The 15,484-nt window shown below is 39.2% G+C and overlaps 2 protein-coding genes and 1 long non-coding RNA gene across 4 annotated transcripts; all 3 read right to left on the bottom strand.

The window, feature by feature from the left end:
• Positions 1 to 5,365: 5,365 nt before the first annotated feature.
• On the bottom strand, positions 5,366 to 6,658 carry LOC137825416 (uncharacterized). Its single transcript, XM_068631085.1, has one exon. It carries the CDS (start codon positions 6,656 to 6,658, stop codon positions 5,366 to 5,368), a length of 1,293 nt encoding a protein of 430 aa, XP_068487186.1.
• An 869-nt stretch (positions 6,659 to 7,527) lies between these two features.
• On the bottom strand, positions 7,528 to 8,035 carry LOC137823396 (uncharacterized). Its single transcript, XR_011083120.1, has 2 exons — positions 7,893 to 8,035; positions 7,528 to 7,771 (listed from the first exon to the last, which is right to left on the bottom strand). It is a non-coding gene; the product is annotated as an uncharacterized lncRNA (long non-coding RNA).
• Positions 8,036 to 9,213: 1,178 nt separating this feature from the next.
• Positions 9,214 to 15,436, bottom strand: LOC137826003 (polyamine oxidase 5-like). 2 transcript variants are annotated; one of them, XM_068631840.1, is made up of 10 exons: positions 15,018 to 15,436; positions 13,456 to 13,571; positions 13,280 to 13,368; positions 12,318 to 12,431; positions 12,026 to 12,113; positions 11,839 to 11,924; positions 11,650 to 11,752; positions 10,446 to 10,543; positions 9,791 to 10,220; positions 9,214 to 9,703 (listed from the first exon to the last, which is right to left on the bottom strand). In XM_068631840.1, exons 1-10 carry the CDS (start codon positions 15,055 to 15,057, stop codon positions 9,383 to 9,385), a joined length of 1,485 nt encoding a protein of 494 aa, XP_068487941.1. In that variant the 5' UTR covers positions 15,058 to 15,436; the 3' UTR covers positions 9,214 to 9,382. The 2 variants fall into 2 exon arrangements, with proteins under 2 accessions (XP_068487941.1, XP_068487940.1); XM_068631839.1 differs by having other exon boundaries at positions 11,650 to 11,761; positions 15,018 to 15,404.
• Between the last annotated feature and the right edge of the window lie 48 nt (positions 15,437 to 15,484).

A 15,484-nucleotide genomic window follows, 5' to 3' on the forward strand; every position in this document is an offset into this window, starting at 1 on the left:
CCAAGGTTGGTGAATAACGTTTAAGTTATAATTCGGATAACTTTAGTTATATATTCCGACCGAATGAACGGTTAACTAATAGAATCGAATTTCTGACCAAGGTTGGTGAATAACGTTTAAGTTATAATTCGGGAATTTCTGACCAAAGTTGGTGAATAACGTTTAAGTTATAGTTCGGATAACTTTAGTTATATATTCCGACCGAGTGAATAGTTAATTAATTTCTGACCAAGGTTGGTGAATAACGTTTAAGTTATAATTCGGGAATTTCTGACCAAGGTTGGTGAATAACGTTTAAGTTATAATTCGGATAACTTTAGTTATATATTCCGACCGAATGAACGGTTAACTAATAGAATCGAATTTCTGACCAAGGTTGGTGAATAACGTTTAAGTTATAATTCGGGAATTTCTGACCAAAGTTGGTGAATAACGTTTAAGTTATAGTTCGGATAACTTTAGTTATATATTCCGACCGAATGAACGGTTAATTAATTTCTGACCAAGGTTGGTGAATAACGTTTAAGTTGTAATTCGGATAACTTTAGTTATATATTCCGACCGAATGAACGGTTAATTAATTTCTGACCAAGGTTGGTGAATAACGTTTAAGTTATAATTCGGGAATTTCTGACCAAAGTTGGTGAATAACGTTTAAGTTATAATTCGGGAATTTCTGACCAAGGTTGGTGAATAACGTTTAAGTTATAATTCGGATAACTTTAGTTATATATTCCGACCGAATGAACGGTTAACTAATAGAATCGAATTTCTGACCAAGGTTGGTGAATAACGTTTAAGTTATAATTCGGGAATTTCTGACCAAAGTTGGTGAATAACGTTTAAGTTATAGTTCGGATAACTTTAGTTATATATTCCGACCGAATGAACGGTTAATTAATTTCTGACCAAGGTTGGTGAATAACGTTTAAGTTATAATTCGGGAATTTCTGACCAAAGTTGGTGAATTACGTTTAAGTTATAGTTCAGATAACTTTAGTTATATATTCCGACCGAATGAACGGTTAATTAATTTCTGACCAAGGTTGGTGAATAACGTTTAAGTTATAATTCGGATAACTTTAGTTATATATTCCGACCGAATGAACGGTTAATTAATTTCTGACCAAGGTTGGTAATTTAAAGTGCCTCGTTAAAACCTTCTCGGTAGAAAACCCTCCTTAGGGATAAAACTACCGAGCGAGGAAAGAGTGCATTGAATTCATTCATCAACTGTAATAGAATTTGAGATGCGTGGCATTCCACGTTCTCGGTATAGATTTTCCTGACAAATATTCTAAGTAATAAGCTCCTCCTGTTGCTGTGTCGGAGATTCGGAACGGTCCTTCCCAATTACTTGAAAACTTTCCTCCATCTTTCCGAGCGTCGCTGCGCATGCGCCAAACTAAATCTCCCTTCTGATAGCTTCGTGGCTTCACCTTGGAGTTGTACCTTCGTGCTGCTCGTATTTTGCATGCTTCTTCTCTTATCTTGCATTTGTCTCTTAGTTCGTTGATGAGGTCGAGGCCGACTAGTAGACTTTCCTTGTTTAAGTCTAGATCTAATGTCTGTCGGCGTAGTGAAGGCTCGCCGATTTCGACCGGAATCATGGCTTCTGTGTCGTACGTCAGGCTGTAAGGTGTTTCTTGAGTCGTTGACTGGGGAGTACAACGATAAGCCCACAGAACCTCTAACAATTCTTCAGTCCAGTTTCCCTTGGATGGGCCAAGTCTCTTCTTTAACTCGTTGAGAATAACTTTGTTGGCGGCTTCCGCCTGACCGTTGGTTTGAGGATGTTCGACCGAACTCGTTATATGTTTGATGTGAAGTTTCTCATAGAATTCAGCTAGCCCACGGTCGGTGAACTGTCGACCGTTGTCTGTGATAATGATCTGAGGTAGGCCGAACCTGCAAACAATATTTTTCCACACAAAGCTTTGTACGTTCCGGGCGGTGATGGCTGTTAGTGGTTCAGCCTCAATCCATTTGGTAAAGTAATCTATGCCAACCAATAGGAACTTGCATTGCCCTTTTCCGGGTGCGAAAGGTCCGACAATATCCATTCCCCACTTAACAAATGGCCAGGGGGATAGGATATAGTGCAGGTGTTCTGGCTTTTGGTGCGACAAGGTGCCGAACTCCTGACACTTTACACACCTTTGAACATATTCGGCGCAGTCTCCCTGTACGGTCGGCCAGTAGTATCCGGCTCTTAAAATTTTAGCGGACATAGTTCGTGCCCCTGAATGGGTTCCACATATCCCCTCGTGTAACTCGGTCATTACATATGTGACCTGTTCTGGACTAAGGCATTTTAGGAGGGGACGGGAGTACCCTCTCCTGTAGAGATCTTGGCCAACGAGTATGTATCGGGCGGCTTGTAGTTTCATTGTCTTCTCTAAGTGTGGATCGCATGTACCGTCGGTCAGATATTGTTTTATGGGAGTCATCCAGTTAGGTTGGGTGTCAGTCGCCATGCATTCTTCGGTACCAACACTTGGTTTAGCCAGGGTCACGTGTATGGCCGACCGGTGGACGCCTTTCTTTTTTAGGGTAGCCAATCTCGATAGAGCGTCCGCCCTAGTATTATTTTCCCTCCGTACGTGTTGGAAGGAGATTTCTTTGAACCTGTTTAGAAGATTTTTTACGAAATGAAAATACTGTTGGAGTAATGTTTCTCTTACCTCATACTCCCCTGTAAGTTGTCCAACGACTAGACGGGAGTCGCTCTTACAAATTATATTTGTTATCTCCAATTCAATCGCCAGATGCAAACCTGCGATTATAGCTTCGTATTCGGCTTGATTATTGGAAGTTTTAAATTCAAATTTCATGGCTTGTTCGACAACAATCTCCCCTGGTCCTTCAAGTACAACTCCTGCTCCGGACGAACGACTGTTTGATGACCCATCTACATATAGTGTCCATCGGGGAGTTCGTTCGGTCGGATAGGGAGTGAGTTCTGCTGTGAAGTCGGCGAGGGCTTGGGACTTGATGGCCCCCTGGGTTGGTATTCGATGTGGAATTCTGACAGTTCGACTGCCCAACCTATCATTCGTCCGGCGAGGTCAGGTTTGGTGAGAATCTTCATAATGGGATAGTTAGTCCTAACAATGACCTTGTGATTTTGGAAATACATCCGCATCCGTCGTGCGGTAATGACCAAAGCGAAGGCAACTTTTTCGACCATTTGGTACCGGGTTTCTGCGTCATGTAAGACTCGACTTACAAAATATACCGGTCGTTCTTCCGCTTCAATTTCTTGTACCAGAGCGGAACTCACCGCTTCATTGGAGACGGCGAGGTAGACCACAATGGGTTCCCGTTCGTTCGGTTTCTGGATGACCGGTGGGGATGTCAGGAATGTTTTTAACTGTTGGAAATTTTGTTCGCATTCATCTGTCCATTCAAATTTAGTCGTTTTCTTCAAAAGTTTTATGATGGGTCTCGTTCGTTCGGCAAGCTTAGGTACGAATCGAGACAACGACGTGAGACGGCCGACTAGTCTCTGGATCTCTTTGAGTCCGTTGGGACTTCGCATTTCGGTGATTGCCTTGCATTTTTCTGGATTAGCCTCTATACCTCGATGTGTGAGCATGAAGCCTAAGAACTTCCCACCTTCCACGCCGAACGCGCACTTCTCCGGATTTAAACGCATGCGGTACTGACGCAAAGCTTGAAAAACTTCTTTTAAGTCAGAAACATGTTGTTCGCAAGAATTTGATTTGACGACGATGTCGTCAACGTATACTTCCACATTCCGACCGATCATGTCGTGGAATACATGATCCATGAGTCGCTGGTATGTGGCTCCTGCGTTCTTGAGGCCGAACGGCATGACTTCATAGAAGAAGTTGTCAGAATCCGTTCTAAACGCGGTTTTCTCTCGATCACGGTGGTACATTTGTATTTGATTGTAACCTGAATAAGCATCAAGGAAACTTAGGATTTGATGACCGGCTGCACCGTCGACCAGTCGGTCGATAGTAGGTAGGGGATATGAGTCTTTTGGACATGCCTTGTTAAGGTCTGTGTAGTCTACGCACATTCTCCATTTTCCATTCGCCTTTTTTACCATCACTACATTGGCTAGCCATGTCGTATAGTGGGCCTTTTGAATAAAACCAGCTTGAATTAGCTTGTCTGTTTCCTCTCGTGCGGCTTTGCGCCGTTCTTCACCTAGTTTCCTTTTCTTTTGAGCGATCGGCCTGGCCTCTGTATAAACAGACAATCGATGGGTAATCACATCTGATTTTACCCCTGGCATGTCTGCAGCCGTCCAGGCGAAAAGATCAACGTTCTTTATTAATGTTTTTCCGACCGCCTCTCGGTCGTCTGGATTGAGAGAGGTTCCCATGTACGTTTTTCGGTCTTTGTCTCGGAGGAATATGGGTTGAAGATCTTCCCCTGCTTCCATCCGGGGATCATCCAGTCGAGGATCTAGATCGACTAAGGCAACCAAGTGTCGTCTAGATTCTCTTCCTCTAGAGCGTCTTTCTGTCGATCGGCCTCTTCGCTCTGTCGTTCGTTCGGCTGACGTGGTATAGAGCCTTCGGGTCGGCTCCATCTTCAGGCTAGCTACATAACACTCTCGTGCTATCTTCTGGTCTACATGCACGGTTGCTATATCTCCATTGACCGAGGGGAACTTCATAGCTAGATGAGGAGTCGAGACAATGGCTTTCAATCTATTGATAGATGGCCGACCGAGCAAAATATTGTACGATGTATTGGCATTAACGAGTAGATATCGTATGTTGATGGTCTTGCTGAGGTAATCATCGCCGAACGTGGTGTATAGGTCGATAAATCCTTTCGTGTCTACCCTTTCCCCTGAGAAACCAACTATCTGCTCGTTGTAGGGTTGTATTTCTGCTTCTGAAATCTTCATCTTCTTAAACGTTTCCCAGTAAAGGATGTCGACCGAGCTACCCTGATCTACCAACACTTTTGCGATTGCGAACTTATCTATTTCCACAGTTATTACCATGGGGTCATCTTGAGATGGATCAATTGCTGTGAAGTCAGCGTCAGTGAAAGTGATTGGTGGTATATGCGGTCGGCGTTGTGTTGAGGTCGAATGAACGGATTGAACTGCTCTCAAATGTTTTTTCCTTGCCGAATTAGAGCATCCTCCGCCCGCAAAACCACCTGCAATGTAATTAATTTCTTGAGGGGGCTGACCGAGCGACACTGGTCCAGCGATTGTATTGATGACTTCGCGAACTTTTTGTTTAGTTCGACTTCTACGTTCAGGGCTTTCGCTCTGAGGCCTCGTTCGTCTGATCGGACTTTCACTTCTTTTCCTTCTGTTTGAACGATAGTGGTTGTCATGGGTCCGGTCGTCTCTCCGTCTCGAACGTTCTCAGGGGTCATGGTCGCGCTGAGGTGACCTGGGTGCAGTGATGGTGGTTTTCACGAACTTGCGGAGATGACCGGCCTGGACGAGTTCTTCAATTTTGTCTTTCAGCGCTTGGCATCCTTCGGTCGTGTGGCCAAAGTTACGATGGTATTGGCAACGTTTACTGGTGTCGGCATTGGGAGGGGTTTGTGACTGCTTCAATGCCGGAATCAATTCAATTTGTAGTGCTTCGTCGAGAATCTTGCCCCTTGGTACAATCAAGGGAGTGTAGCTGTGGAAACGAGGACCCCTATTGGGGCGATGCCGTTCTCGATCGGTCGGTACTGTGGGGGGACGAATCCCTTTGCTTTTGTCTGTGTTCTCAACATAAGTTTTTCGATGATAGTCGATATGTTCTTCTATCTGCATGAACTTTGTTGCTCTTGTTCTTAATTCGTCCATATCGCACGGAGGCCGTTTGATAAGGCTTTCCGTGAACCTCCCCGGCAGTATGGCCGAGACCAAATGATGCATGGCTATTTCTGGATTAAGATTACGAATGCTCATACACACTTTACTAAATCTGTTCATGAATGTTCTCAATGATTCTCCCCTTTCTTGTTTGACATTTAGAAGGGACATGGAGGATGTCCGATGAGGTCTACTTGTGGCATATTGCGTTGTGAACTTCAATTCCAAGGCGTCGAAGCTTGTAATGGAATTGGGTGGAAGGTCAGAAAACCATCCAAGGGGGCCTTCCCTGAGAGAGGTGGGGAAGACTTTACACCATACCGTTCGGTCGGTTGTGTAAAGGGTCATTTGAGTTCTAAATATATTCAGATGTTCGTCTGGATCTGTAGATCCGTCATAAAGATTTATCGTTAAGCCCCTCCACTTGTCAGGGAGAGGAGTGGCTATGATGTCGTCAGTGAACGGATGGCCTTTCGGGTTTGTTACCTTGTTTAGAGTTACTGGCTTTACACTTTGATGGGTGTGTTGAATGAGTGACATGTGAGGTATAGTCTGGGCTATTGTTTTTGTTCCTGATTGGAACGGTGATGGAGAAGGCGCACGCGAATGCCCTTCACGTTCAGATTGCTCGAGCCTATCCAACAATCTCTTGTTCTGCTCTTTCAATTGGGCTATCTCTTCCGCGTGCCGCTGGCGCTCCTCTTCTCGTCTTTTCCTTTCTTCATCTTGGCGAAGTTGGTCGATGACTCCTTTTTGGAGTAATTCCTGCATCTGAACCTGGAGAGTTTGGAGTATGGTCCTATACTCTTCAGAGATATCATTGTTGTTGTTTGCCGTTGAGCCCATCTTCAAGCGTTGGGGTCTTTGGGTCTGGGAATAATGATTACTCGGCCCCACGGTGGGCGCCAATTGTACCTGTATGGATATCGGGGACTGAGTAATGTTTATTCACGTCGATACAAGGTGTCTGCTCCACTCTCAATTGTCCTGTCCTTCGAGTTTCCTTCTTCCTTGCGTGCCTCGGTCGGCCGGCGGGGGTACCTGCGATTGCGCTCCGACGCTCAAGTCAGTAATCTCTCTCAGTGGAAGTCCTTTCGAGAATGAATAACATACCTTTTTCTCTTTCTTTTCCTTCTTTTGTACGTTCCCCTTGGACTTGGGCCCTCTGGGTCGTTAGTGGTTCGCCACGTGTTTTCTGGTTTTTGGGTCGTGTTAGGTGGTTTCCTGGGATCTAGGGGATGTTCCCGAAAATCTGGGGAGTGCTCACGTGCGTTTGTTGTTTAGTGGGAATTAACCGTTTGTCCCATGTGTGACCACGTTAGTTAGATAATTTTAATCTGAACCATGCGGTCGTCCGGTCCCGACCGGTACAAGTAGGAATATTTAAAATTAATATAATTTGAGTATAGCAACCCAGCATATAAGATATATGAAGAAAAAAGGTTTTAAAATATTTTCTTAGGCAACCGATTCAAATGCAGTAAGAAACTAGCACTATAACAATACATAGGATGTGAACATTCTTTTCATGATAATAACAATAATGACTACAATTAAATTTTGCTACATAACTATTATCAAAATAAAAAGTTTCAAAAACATAAAAAGTAAAATGTGAACACTTTCGATTTTATATATAAAAATTAAGTTATAAACTTTTTTTTAATATTTTTCTAACATAACTTGTAAAGTCACGGTTAATGTTATGCTGTAAGTTATTTTACCAAGGAAAATTGAATACGGCTAAAAATTACATAATCGAAAGTGTTGATGTTACAGCACTAATGCATACGAGAGTGTTGATAAAATGACGCAGAATAGGGGCCGTTGATTTAACGGGAGCGACGCGCAGATTCGATGTAGTCTTGAAGGGCTTTGAGTTGCTCTTGGGAAGGGGGTGTTTGGTTGTTCTTGATGGATCTATGGACATCATAGGTTGTTGATGCAAAGAACAGAAGCCTGTTATGTTAAGGTTTGCACGTTTAAGCGCGTTTATAACGAACAACTTAATGGAATTGCAAATCATTGGAACTGAAATTCATTAGAAAATTGAATTGAAGTAGAAGGTATGCAATCATACCCAGAAGCAAAAAGTATAATCTGGCTTGGGAAAACGTGTTTGCCGAAGATCCTCATCGTACTGTGTATTGTGTGGCTCGCTGTGTAACGCGCTTCTGGCTCTTGTCCCCAGCCAAACGCAAAAAATGCGTGGAACTTTGTCTCTGTTACTATTTGTTTTGTTTGTGTTTATTGAACTTTTGGGCTTGGATCAGGGTAAAGAAAAAGACAAATTCTTCTTGCATCCAATTTTTTTAACCTACACCTTACATACTTTTAAATTTTCAAAAATATCCCTTATTTCAGAAATAAAAATCTAGAATTGGAAATAATACATTCCAAACAAGCTGGAAGAGATTATTATGTTTTGGAAATAAAAATTTAGAATAGAATTAAAAAACCAAAATCTCATTCTAGAAAAACAATATCATAATACAAAAAAATTCATTGAGGGAAAAAATCCAAAAACATATTCTGAAAAAAGGTGTTCGGAATGTATTTTCATTTGTACCCCCATTTTATTTAAGGGCACTTTTGTCGTTTCACATTGAAATTACGGTGCAGGAAGTAATTGCCTAAAGAAGATGCAGTGGAGGGCCTCTAAAGATTGGACTTGGATATAATGTTAGAGGACTCTTTCTTCCTGCACCTCCATACCTTCTTCTTTCACCTCCATAAATTTTCAAATTTCCGAAAATGCCCCTATATAATATTCCGGATTATGTAATCCGGAAGTATTTTTTAAATTTGTAATTACCTTCCGGATTACATAATCCGGTAGTCTTTTTTCAGATACATGATTACTTTTCGGATTACATAATCCGGAAGTCTTATTTAGCTTCCGGATTATGTAATCCGGAAGTCTTTTTTCAAATGAGTTTCCGAATTACATAATTCGGAAACTACTCTATGGGGGTGGCACAAGAAGGAGAAAAATGTATTTTCATGTTGTGTATGGAGGTGGCAGAAGAAGATATGGAGGTGCAGGAAGAAACAGTCATGTTAGAGAAATGTAAGAATAATAACGGAAAATTCTCTCTCCACCTCCATTGATTCTTACTGCACCTCCATATAATTTTGAAATTTCATCCCTACCCCTTGTCAGTATATGTTAGGGTTTTGGTTTTGTGGGTGATTTGTTATTCATTTTGAAGGGTGCTGGTTCATTGTGATGGTTGTTTGTGGGGTGCTTTGTGGTTGAGGTGATGGTTTGTGGTTGGTGTTGGTGAGGTTGGTGGTGAAGGTGAGTTGTTTTTTTGCACCATTTTCTTTAGCGTTTTTGTTTTCATTTTGTTTGTGTATGAGATTGCACAATCTGTAACACCTCCATTGTGTAATGTAGATACTGGATAAAAGTTAGCTTTGATGATGAAGTTCTTGGAGGATATGGTTTTTGCTTGCCTAATATTTTACTAACTATGGTTTAAGTTGAACTACAATGTGCATTTACTCTAATCAACAACTCATTCTTTTGAGCATTGTTCTCATCTTCAAGAACAGAAGGTACACAAATCACATCCTAGAGATTTGAAGAGGTATAGTAGTTTCAAACATTTCATGCCTAACAGCAGGAACAAGAGGGAGATTTTGTATGTGGCCTTGTTTCTGTAGAAGATGTCTTTGACAATTTTCAGCAGCCATGACCCCAGCAGAGTAAGCTCCATGCACAGATCCCTGGTGGTCATCCATGCTGACAGCTTCTCCACCAAAGAATATATTACCCAATGGTGCACGAAGCCTCTCATACACATCATCTGGCTTCCCAACTAAATCACATGCATAACAGCCAAGAGAGTTTGGATCTGTTCCCCAATGTGACACAAGATATTGAACCTGCAATAGTCCATCAAACTCAAAATCCAGGCTCATGAAAGTGGATGTAGAGAATAAAGAAACACATGGCACGAGAGGTGAACTTACAGGCATAGAAGCATGAGGAAACATGTTCTTGAGCTGTTGCATTACAAAATTTGCAGCTGATTCATCAGATAGCTTTTCAAGGTCATAAGCAAACCTTCCAGCTGCCATATACACAAGAATTGGATGACCTGTTGCTTTGTGGAGATTGAGAAAATAACCACAGGCATAAGAGGTGGGTGCAACCATTCCCAGAACTTCTACATTAGGCCAAAATACTCTATCAAATCTAAGGGCAACTTTATTTTCATTTCCCACACCAATATCTTTAATTGCTGCAATCTTCCATTCAGGCAATTTTGGTGTAAATTCAATTGAATTGGCCTTAAGGATTCCAATAGGAACAGTTAGAATAACAGCGTCAGCAACAAAGTTTCTGCCATCCTCAACGGTGACCATTACCATGTTGTAACCATTGGATATTTTGGTCACCCTACATATGAGGTTTCACAAAAAGGATCAAAACTTTGCACCCTAATCACCCCCATGAGAGGGACAGAAAAAATTGGTATGCGTTTCTTATTAATAGAAGCTGCGAAAAATGGTAATAAATTCCACATAAATTTTCTTTTCTTTTCTTTTTTGCATGTCGTGACACAAATCATGAAAACGATTATGTAACAAATCATATAGCTTGGTCAATAAATTATACACAAACCTGTGGTTCAAGCGTATATCGAGATCAGTTGCAAGAGCTTTTACAACAGGATCATATCCTTGCACCACGAGTCCATGGCCACCAGTGAGGACATGCTCCTGTACGAAAACCAAGAACAAGAGCAATACCAGCATTCATTTGAATACTAAACAATGCCAAGCTCATCTTCTACATACAGACGGAACCTTGATTTAAATTTTATCACTTCAACCAACGGAATAACTTGATGAATCAAGGACCTAACAGGGTAACACATAAGTGTGATGCGGAAGTATAGCTTGTTCAGCTAAGACTTCTATAGAAGAAAATAGAAAAACAGATAGGTAGTTTTCATATTAGTACCCAAATTAGCACAAAGTTACCAATGCAGGCAATACTTAAATATTATAACGAAAATCCATATAATTTATCAGTCTTGTGAAATTCACCAAGCTTGTTCGAACATTGAAAATCTTGGCCCAGTCCCACCCGCCCAATGTCACAGTCAATCTATTATCATTATACAAATTCAAATTAATTTGATTAAGTGCATTATATTTTCAAATTTGCTTTGATTACTTGATGAACAAGTCTATCTCAAACTCAAACTCATACAATATGTCTATCTTGTACTTTCATAACCATGGTCTTTTCATTTTAGAAAAAAAGACACTGAAAGTCTAAAAGATTCAAAACCACGAAAGAAAGTGAATTGACTTCATATGATTATTTTCAGTTTCCTCAAATTATATAGGGTTAATGTTTGACTTAGATGACCTATAACATAATGTGACAATTTTGTTGGATCAGTATTTACCATTAGACCACAAGTTACATCTAATAATTAGAGCGTAACTTTTTTTACTTAAGAGCGTAAGAATCCAATCACTACAATTTAATTGTACTTGATGAAGGGATAAGGCTTTGGTTGTTTTTGTATTTTCTTCTAGAATTTTAATGAAGTTCAGAAATATAATGTTCAGTAGAAAAGAATACCGTGTATGTTTCATAAAAGTTGGTAACTCAAAGCTTTCTGCTTATTCTAAAAGTTTCAACAAACCAGAATTCATCAGTTATAATCAACAATTATCTAACCAGGGACCTAGTGGCTAAACGAGATTTCATAATGAAATCAGACTCAAGTATAAATGAACCGGAAAACAACACATGTGAAAGTTCAAGGCAAAGAGAATCTTGTGTCTTCAACTAATATAATGACACTTGCCTGATCCCAGGTTTTCAGTGATATCATATCTGCATCAGTAGCAAACCAAGCTTCCATTCTGCATATATACCATTGCAGCACTTCATGAGCTAGTCCTTGTAGCCTGCAGAAACTGTCATGTTACACTGATAGATTGAAACTTCAAGCCTCAGTGCTTGTATACAATATATGCTCTTATCAATCTCTTACCTTAGTCCTGGATGTCTATTTAACACGATTGAAATTGCTTGGAGAATAGGCATGTCATCAGGATGATCATCCCTCACTTTCACTGTCTAGAAATATCACAAGAAATCCAATAGATTACAGTTTAAGATAATCACAGTTTCATTCATGATTAAGAAGAAACACAAGCCATATGCAACAAAGATCTTACCTCTGCTAGAATTCTCTTGAAAGTGTCTCCAACTTCCATTACCATTTGTTGAGGGACTTGATGACCATCAATGTTAAATAGCATACAGCTATAAAGATGAAACAGCATTACTAGAAAGCAAAGTAGTACAATTGCAAAAGTTTCAGATGTTCCTCACTCGTTAGAAAATTATATGTGAATGCTTCAGTTCCATTAGAGACAGATTGTAGAATTGTCTACGCATAATAAAAGGTTAAGGCTCATGCAATACATCAATCTTGCAGAAACATGGAGATGAAATCTAAATTATTACCTTTCCAAGTCATGATCATATAAGACAGAGTTATCACAACTGGTACGATACAATGTGAGCCCTAAACCACGTATCAATGGTGCCAAGGGATTCTCATTGCAAACACCATGTAGCCTGGAAAAGAATCAATAAAATAAAAACAAAGTTATTGAATTCTGACTCATTTCGTTGCTTCACATTTAAAAAATACATTTAGCTTTGAGAATGACTTTTTGAAACAAATTTCAATAAAGGGATAATGACCACATTACATTTCTCATAAGGTACTGAATTTTAAGTCTCGTGAGTGTGAAGAAAATTAAAAGACGAGAGGAAAGCCACTATCTGACTAGAATTTAGAAATGATTGACAAAAGGGATAATTTAGAAATGACTAGAATACAAAAAAATATTAGCACTAGATTGACAAAATTAAAAGAAAAATATAAACTAAACAAAATAATAAATAAGGTTATCATTGCTGTTATACTACTGGAAGGACAGTACAAGGGACTTGTCATTTTTGGTACAACTGGTACTGGAGTCACAACAAATACACTAAATTGGATGAGAAAGGCTTATTATTATTTTTATTACTAAATTGGAAATTTCATATCAACATTGGTGCTTAGAAGCTTTAAATCTCTTAGGCAATGTAATGAAATTACCGGGAAAACATCCCCTAAGTTGCAGTTCACACTTTTAGAAAACTCTGCACACATTGTTTCATTGAGGATGGATATTTTTCTGAGGACCAACCATATAAAAGAATGGTTGAAAATTGGCAATAAGAGGAACTTTTTCAATCTCTGCATGTCTAGGGAGTTGGTGCAGTAAGGCTAAGAACCTAAAATGAGCACACCAAATTAATGAATGGCAAGTTAGAAGATGGTGAACAAGGTTCACAAGTTCAGATCATCTTCCAATTCCAAAACAACGTGCTAGCAACAAAGAAAACAAAATTGTAGTTCGAGTAGAACTTACCATGAGGCTCCCATATCTACAGGACAGCCAAATGAGTAATCAGTGTATATCCTGCCTCCTACCCTATCCCTTGACTCCAGTACAATCACCTAACCAAATGATGGGAATAAGACAAAGAAAAAAGCAATAGAAAGAATAAGTAAATAAAGATGAATCTGACAATAATGATATAGCACCTTAAAAGATGCATCATAGAGACTTCGTGCAGCAGCAATTCCTGATATTCCAGCACCAATGACAATAACTGTTGGAAGAGAACTGCATGGCCTCTTGATGTGTGCAGCAACAGTGCCTGGTGGACACCAAAATCACAAGGAAAAAAAGTTGTTTATGTAAAGAGCATACCAGACCACACAGTGCAAAATATCTCTTACGTTTCAAAGAGATGAGAGAACAGAAAGTAAGATAACATAGATACTGAACCACCAATACAAAAATAGTATTTTGTACCATAACTGTTTTACTTGAAAGATTCACAAAAATACACCACTGTAAAATTTCTTAGACAAGCCATGTAAACAGTTTCATTTGCTTTCCATTAAAGAATGTAGGTCCTTGTTTTACAATGCTTTCACACAGGGTCAGATCACTACAGAACCATACATTTCCCATATTACTTCATCCAAAGGAATAGGTTACTTTGGTTAAAGGAAACATTTTTTTGTTCTCTATTTTCTCTTCTTAATTTTTAAGTACATGAAGAGTGATCATTTCCAAATAATTAATAAATGAATAGGGGAATTTCACGCAAATAATGTGCAGTCAAAAAATTCTTTCATAAGAGGATATGTACACAATATAGACAAGAGAGAGTTAATTTTCTGTTTTACTAGAATAAAGTTTTATGAGAATATCCATTGACTTGACACTACTAACTTCAAAAACAGTCCTATGTGGCTTGGTGAGGTTAAAAGTTCATTGCCATTCCTCTGAAAAGAATTGAAATAATAACATTGGAAGTTTTAGCACAAAAAAATTCACTTGTAAATGAAATAATTCTTCAAATAAAGTATTTCTCACTTTTCCTTTCAAAATGGAAGTTTGAAATTGACAAATTGACCAACTGAAACAAATACAATCATATCATATGAAAAAGAAAGGGACCCATGGTAACTGAAACCTATTTATGAACTTAGTATGTGCTCTGCCATATTATTATATTTTCCCTAAAATTGAAGGAAGGAGAGAAGAAATAGCACCTGGACATAAAAGTGGACCACAAAAGAACATAATTTGACAGCCACACTGCCTGGGACACTTAATAATAGAAAAAAAAACTATTTTTCTAGCAAACATCTACAATTATAAGATCTTAATTATTCAAAAAGCACTCTAGGTAGAGGTTTGCAATCACTGACAGGACAATTTAGAAATATTGCTATTCATAAACAATATTACTGTTATATGACATATATTAATGACAAGATCCTCAGCTAGAAGAAGGTAAACCTAAAAGTTTTAATAAACATTAAATCGAACAGCTAAGAGATGTGGCTCAAATATCACCCCTTAAGAGTGTTTGATCCCTAAATCAAGTCCCATAGCAAAAGTGGCTTGGTTAACTAAAGGAAAATCAACTTCCTACAAAGTCTCAAAGCAGTTAAACTTTTCCTTTGTAACGAAAATACATAAAATGTAAGCAAAAGTAAAACAAGCCACATAGGAAAGCATAGAAAACCATGCATAAACAAAAACTGTATGTGCATGTGAATGAGAGCAATAAAATGAAAACACTGACCATCAATCATATCTGTGGAGCATAATTCTTTTGGGTCCATAGAAAAGGAAAGAGATCACAGGACTTGCAACAGAAGGGTAGGCAATCAAAAGGGTGTGTTGAGATGAAGCAATGGAATCAAAGGATTTCAATTAAGGGGAATAGATTGGAAGAGAAACACAGTTCATCAAACCAGCTCATTATTCATATTAGAGCTGACATGTTCATTCATTTTATTTGTTATGAAAATGAAACGATCTCTTCAGAAGGTGGCCTCATATTTGCCGTGAGTTTCACATGAAGGGACAATTGGCAATGCTCCTCTCTTCCACAATCACATCACCACACGCTTTCTCTTCTTATGAATCTCTCTCTCTCTCTCTCAAACCAGAGAGATATCCAACTTCCAACGGCACTTTGTTGGTGTAATGTAATAAACTAATAAACCAATAATAATATTAATATTATATAATCTAACAAAAACAAGT

The sequence above is a fragment of the Phaseolus vulgaris genome, chromosome 8 (assembly GCF_000499845.2).
Source record: "Phaseolus vulgaris cultivar G19833 chromosome 8, P. vulgaris v2.0, whole genome shotgun sequence".
NCBI lineage: Eukaryota > Viridiplantae > Streptophyta > Magnoliopsida > Fabales > Fabaceae > Phaseolus > Phaseolus vulgaris.